This window comes from Gouania willdenowi, chromosome 8 (assembly GCF_900634775.1).
Source record: "Gouania willdenowi chromosome 8, fGouWil2.1, whole genome shotgun sequence".
Taxonomy (NCBI): Eukaryota; Metazoa; Chordata; class Actinopteri; order Blenniiformes; family Gobiesocidae; genus Gouania; species Gouania willdenowi.
The window spans coordinates 31,783,547-31,790,556 of NC_041051.1; the positions used below are offsets into that span (position 1 = coordinate 31,783,547).

Consider the following 7,010-nt stretch of genomic DNA (forward strand, 5'->3'; position numbering starts at 1 on the left):
TGTCTTTTCTGCACATTTTTTTCCACTTTCCAGACATGTTCAGCACTGATAAACCCTTTCCACCACTTTTTTCACCTAATGTCACATATGTTGACACATTATTGTCACTGTTAACCTCTTTTTCTTTGTATAACAGTGGATATTGTGTTTGATTTTATTCTGTTTAAAGCTGTGTTACCAGAGAAAATCCACACATTGAGCACTGAGAACATGCAAACTCCACTGTGAGTCTTACCTGCACTCAGGAGCACATTGTGAGCGGTGGGGTGCCAGCTCAGGATGCCAACACGCTTGGAGTGACCCTCCAGCTTTACGACGGGGTCTGTGAGAGGTGTGGTGAGCCCAGAGTCTGGGATCTCCCAGATCTGTTCACCAACAAGGACCAGAAGTTCACATCAAAGCAGAGCAAAGTTTACATGACGTGAGGAGAGTGACGTGTTACCATGACACTGCAGTCCTCAGATCCACTGGCTATGATGTTGTCATTGTGAGGGCAGAACTCGATGTCCAGGATGGGACCCGTGTGTCCGCACACAGTTGGGTAGGTCATGTCGATGCGTCCCGTCTGCAGAGACAAACATCAAAGACACATCAAAGACAAACATCAAAGACATTCAGCTGAAGGTGCTCGCAAGGTGCTCCAGGACTGAGCAGCGATCACGTGATTATTGATAATTGGAATTTAACCTAAATCAGTAAAGCAAACCAAACAACAACAAACAATAACTACAATATGAAAGTATGCAGGTGCTGGCCCACGTCATTGAACACTGCATTAGCATTAGCCAGGCATTAGCATTAGCCTAGCATTAACCTTAAATTAGCATTAGCTAGTTTTCACATTTGCTAGCATTAACCTAGCATTAGCCCTAACTATCATTAACTAATATTAGCATTACCACTAGCTAGCATTAGTTAACATTAGCATTAACACGCACGCCATCCAAAGGTGGGAAAATAAAAAGTAAAGAAATAAATAAATAAAATCAATAAAATAAATTAATAAATAAAATAAAAATGTCATAAAACCATACGTCCATAGAAGAGCAATAAAAACAGTGAAATAAAACGGTAAAATAAATAAATGAATAAATCAAATGAAATACATATAATAAAGTATGTCACAATGCTGCTGTGCATTAAAGTAAATAGTAAATAATCAGGTTTTTTAAAGCTCATAAAACCATTAAATCAAATCACACAAGAAACAAAAGGTCATGTGACCTTAAATGGTGAATTAATTAGCATTAATCTGCTATACAGTAACTGTATTTGGTCAGAGAAAGAGCTGTATTTGCAGCTCAGGAGGTGATTTGTTCCTCAATGTTAGCGCTACAGTGGACACTTAATCTGAGCTGCTGAGTTTGCAGAACAGAAGTAGTAATGTGGCCACATCCTGTCCTCCTGAATCAAGCTGACAGTAAACACCAAATAAGGTGAAATCCTCTCAGCAGCACCGAGTGACGTGTGAAAGAAGTCAAAGATGGCGTCAAACTTCCTCATTCAGCAGAGCGAGGGACGATGTTTGATGTATGTAAATTAGACACAGAGCAGAGAAACGTCTGAAGCACCGACACGTCCAAAAATGGAGATCTAAGTGTTTCCTGACACCAGAGAGGGAAGTGACAGGACGCTAATATGTTAATGTTTGATATATTCAGATTTTAACACATTCTTTGTCTCTATATTTTTACTACAAGTTCCCTTTTCTTATGAACTTTTACTTTGAAGGCGACTCAGTGTGTGTGTGTGTGTGTGTGTTTACTGCCGACACTCACCTTGCTCAGCGGCAGCACCAGGAAGGCCCCTCCCCCGCTGGCGTCCACGATCATGGCTACAAACTTGGGGTTAACGGAGCAGAAGTTGCTGTCCCAGGTCATCTGAGACACGCGGATGTCGTCGTAGCATTGGTCGGCCTTCACCGCCTGGCCGAACACGTGGCGGAACTTACTGGACCTCACCACCTTCCTGGACATGGTGAACTGGGACACACAGGGATGATGGAAACTCAGAACAATATTAATAATAATGCAATGAAAGTTCATTTTGAAGCCACTCTTTATCCCTTTTAGAGAACATGCAACAACCTCATACGTATCTCTGTAAAGCAACTTTTATCACAGCGAGGGATTCATTCTGAGAACCATATTATCAACGTTAATATCAGCATTTAATAATCACCAATCTGAGCATTAACACAAGAAAAAACAAGGTTTTTGAGTTTTTCTGTTGTCGTTTTGTCTCTTTTTGGAGAAAATTATTGTTTTGTTTTTTTTAGTCAATTTGTGTTTTCTGGCGTTATTTTCTGTGTATTTTTGCTGTCGTTTTGTATATTTTTATCGATTTTTTGCAATAGTCTTTAACTTCAGGAGTAATTTTGTGTTTTTTTATGTCAATTTGTGTTTTCTGGAGTTATGTTCTGTATATTTCTGCGGTTGTTTTGCTAACTTTTCTTTATTTCTGTGATCGTTGTGTGCTTTTGGAACCATTTTGTGTATTTTTGTCATCATTTCTTGTCTTTTGAGTCACTTTGTATTTCTGATGTTATTTTGTATATTTCTCTGTATTTTTGGACTCGTCTTGTCCATTTTTGGAGTAATTTTGTGTAAGTTTGTTGTCAATTTGCATTTTCTGATGTCATTTTTGTGCATTTCTGCTGTTTTGTATATTTTTCTATATTTTCGTAACCGTCTTGTGTGTTTTTGGAGTAGTTTTGTGTGTTTTCATAGTAAATTTATGTTTTTTGAGTCATTTCTTTATATTTATGTTGTCGTTTTGTATATGTTTCTGTAAATTTGTAATTGTTTTGTGTGTTTGGAGTGACTTTGTGCATCTTTGTGGTTACTTTGGGTATTTTTGTCGTTGTTTTCTGCATTTCTGTTAGTGTAATGTTTTTGTGTAGTTTTGCAGTTTTTTGTGTGTTTTTCTGTGATTACTTCACGGTCACCAGTTGCTTATCTCGGCTGTAAAAGTAAAACTCTGACAACAGAACAAACGCTTGACTTTTAAAACCACACAATAAAAAATGAACAGATTTTTCCACACGCTGCAAACAGAAAGTCGCCTGTGAGTCCAAACTCAGGGGTTAAACCTTTCAGGACCAAAAGTTGACAAATGAAGTTAAAAAGAAACAAAAATCATCTTTACTTCTGCATTATTTGCCAGATTTTGGAAAAATTTAGAGTTCTTTCAGCAATTTAAGATGAAAAATGACTGCAGTCATGTGTAAATATTGTAGATTTGAAGTGAATTTTTGAAATATCTACAACTGAATTAGTTGGTCATTTACTAAATGTTTGATGTTTTTTTTCTATCATTTTTACTTTTGGGAGTGGGCCGAATTTGATGCTCTATAGATGTGTTTCTCAAATGGGGGTACATGTACCCTGAGGGGCACTAAAGGGGGTACTTGAGTGAGAGAAAGTGGAAAACTGTCAGTCCCCCCCCAGGCTTGAAATGAGAAAAAAAAAACTGTAGAAATAAATCTATTCAGGAGCCACTACATCTGTGTTTTTCAACCTTGGGGTCGAGAACACATGTGGGGTCCCCTGAAGTTTAAATGGGGTCCCCTGAAATTTCAAAAAAATTAAAAAAGATTTTTTTAATTTAGTAACTATAATTCTTTTGACTATAGTATACTTTCACTTTGTGACTATAGTTCAACAGTTTTAAAAAAAAAGAAAATATCTGAGCTGGAACGTGATCAAAAATTGATTCTAGAAAAAAAATGTCTTTGGGGTCGAAATAAATTCTTGATATCACGATCCAAAAAAAGGTTGTGAACCACTGGCACAAAATACTGTTTCATTCTTTATAATGTGTGTTATCACTCATTCATTCCATCATTATGCTCTATAGATGTTTTTAAATAGTTTTTTTCTAACCAAAATGTTGTAGTGGGACAAAGGGGGACTTGAGCCTAAAAGGGCCTGCAGGATCCTGTGTGTGTGTGTGTGTGTGTGTAGACTTTTCATCTCCCAACAGCACTAACGTTGCATCCCAGTGTATTTAAAGGCTCTTGTGTTGTGAGCAGGATGTGGTGAATTTCGTGCACCTGCCTCGTCTTCACAGACGACTGCAGAGAGAGAGAGAGAGAGAGAGAGGAAGCTGTTGTGAAAACTTCTGCTGCTTCCTCATTCGCACAATCTTCCCGTCGTGTCGTGTTCTCGCAAGCGTGTCACTTTGTTTCCACTTTAACCCCTCAGTGCTCGCTTTTTTACCAACACCCTCTCGTGCATCTTCAGGACCATTAAGTGGGCAGCAGATTTTAGGCGGGAAAATGAGTCATTTAATCATTATTTAGCTCTAGTTTGCACTTCCACGTATATATGAATGATGAAATATGTACGGCACTGATAATATCAAAGCAATAAGTGACAGATATCAGTCCCTGCAGGATCTTCACTGTCATGTTATTGGTTTTTTTGACCCATTTTTATGGAATTTAAGGACATTTTGTTGAATAATTTAAAGAAAATTGCAGGATTTTGGAAAAATTGAGAGTTCTTTTAATAATTTGAGATTAAAATGACTGCCATCATGTGATTTATAAGAATGTTTCATTGAATTTGTGTATTATTTTGGAGATATCGAGCTGAGATATATTTTGTCATTGACACAGTGACTCATGGTTTCTCAAACTTCTTTTCTCTTACTTTTGACTGCAAGTCCCTCTTTATATACGACGACTACATTTTGCTCAGAATTCAGTGAAAAACCATCTATAGATCATAATGATGGAATAAATGAGTCATAACACACATTTTAAAGAACCTCATTTTGTAAATAAGTGAACAACCATATTTAGTGCTTCCTGAATAGATTTATTTCTATAGTTCTCATCATTGACGGTCATCTCCCTCCTGATGTGCGACCATTTTTTGAGTACTTTGTTGTCATTTTTGTGTGTTGTAGGAATTGTTTAAATGATTCTATCTCAGTGTGTGTGTTTTTGGTTGTTTCTTATGTTTCTCTGTTATTTTTGTGTGTTTTTCTCTCATTTAGTGTGTCTTTGTAGTGGTTTTTATGTGTAGCTGGTAATAGTTCGTATTTTTCTCTCTTAGTGTGTGTGCATATGGTGTTATTTTGTGTATTTTGTTGTCGTTTGTCCGATTCTTTTTATTATTTAGTATATTTTTCTGTTATGTTGTGTGTTTTTGTTGTTGTTTTTTGTGAGTTGCTGGTAATATTCAGTGTGATTATCATTTTTAACTAAAAATAAACATGATAAAACCTTACCTGGGGGAGTCGTCGAGGTGATGTCGGCGGTGAAACCAAACGTTGTTCAGTCTGTACGACGACCCGGCAGAGAGTGAAGCTGCAAACGCATCACAAACCAACTAAAACACAGAGGAAGTGAGATTCAAACCAAAGGTGGAAGTGGGAGGAGTCTAAAGTAACTGATGATGACAGAAAAAAACCCACCAGAATCGATGCAAGTCTTCAGAACTTTCTTTCTACAAAAAGATAAAACATAATAAAAGAGGATTTACAGAATATTTACCTTCAAAAATCTTCATTTTGGCTTAAAAACATGAGGTCACAGTTGGTAGACATCCTGGTCTGATGCAACTTCTGTTTTTCTCTCCGTGACCTCGTCCTGGATCTGTAACAGACTCCTACAGCCCTCGAGGGCTAAAGTCCTGCATGTCTGAGACGTTTCTCTGCCGTTTAAACTCACCTGGTCCAGTAACTGTGTCACCCATCTCTGCAGAAGGCCTGATGATGATGATGAAGCCAAAACATGCAGGACAGCAGCCCTCAAGGACCAGATTTTCATAACATGTTGAATTTCATTCCATTCAAATAAAATGGGTTTATATAGCGTGTAAATTAAGGCTAAAGAGATGTGTTGTAAAAGTTAAAACTAAAAAGAGATTTTTTTAAACCTGTTTTTAATGTTTTTAAAAAGCCTAATTTATTTGATTTTTTATGTTTCAATTCAACAATTTTATTATTTAACTAAAATATTTCATCCATTTATTTAAATCCAGGAAATTATAAATCGAGTTAAGAAAAAATTATTTAATATAAAGTTGTTTTTTGTTTGACTGTTTTCAAGGTTTTTAAATATATGGCTAATTTATTAATATTGTTAGTAAAAGCATTCAAAATCATAACTGTATAATATGTTTCAATTCAAAAAAAATTATTATTTATGCATTATCATTATTAAAATATTGTAGATATGATCTACTGAATAACTTCATACTGTGACATAAAACCTTTGAACTGTACTTTTTAGCAGATCTTAGTATCAACAAAATAAATAATAATGCACCATATTCATTTTAATGCCTTATCATGTGATTGATGATGTCACACGGCCCCACTTCCTGTAAACATCCCATTGTTTTCTATTGGAGTGAAACATTCAGCCTGATTTTTACGTCATTTAGCAACTTTTTAAGTCAAAATAACAACTTGTGTTGCTTCTGGTTGCTCTAAAAAACACAAGAAAAGTTAAAGGTGTTGATGTAAACCTCTTGTTTACAGAAAAAAGATAAAAACTGTCAAATCTGTGACCGTAGAGGGCGACAGTCGCAACTGTGTGGTTTGGTAGTAGACAATGAAGCAGAGAAGAAGAGCTCTCCTAAGAAACCTTTACTTTCCCTTAAACAGTGCGCTGACACGCTCTGGTGGCTGAAGTTAGCGAGTAAATACGTGATTACTCGTTCTAATAGAAAACAATGGGATGTTTACAGACAGTGGGGCTGTGTGACATCATCAATCATGTGATTTCAAGATAGAGGAACAAAAATGTAAAGTAGTCCCATTTTTTAAAGTTAATAAAAAGAATATGGTGCATAATAATGCGTTTTGTAAGGCATAGATGTTCTAATAAGTACATTTACATGGTTTTAGGACAAACTTGTAAAATAAACTTGAATTATTTTCTGAAGAAAAACAGCAAAGTACAAACTTTATATATTACATGACTTAAAGAAAACTCACTATTTGAAAGAAAAATCTCTTCTTTTTTACTAATGAACCTGTTTTATTTTGAAAAA

At 36.0% G+C, this 7,010-nt stretch overlaps 1 protein-coding gene across 1 annotated transcript in view; it reads right to left on the minus strand.

Moving 5' to 3' along the window:
* Positions 1-5,345, minus strand: part of coro1a (coronin, actin binding protein, 1A) — a 13,336-nt gene extending 7,991 nt beyond the window's left edge. Inside the window, exons 1-4 of the mRNA XM_028455954.1 lie at positions 5,239-5,345; positions 1,779-1,982; positions 443-565; positions 236-365 (exon numbers count right to left, since the gene is read on the minus strand). Coding sequence (XP_028311755.1) covers positions 236-365; positions 443-565; positions 1,779-1,976 — 451 coding nt within the window. The 5' untranslated portion in view covers positions 1,977-1,982; positions 5,239-5,345. The remainder of the gene's footprint in view (positions 1-235; positions 366-442; positions 566-1,778; positions 1,983-5,238) is intronic.
* Between the last annotated feature and the right edge of the window lie 1,665 nt (positions 5,346-7,010).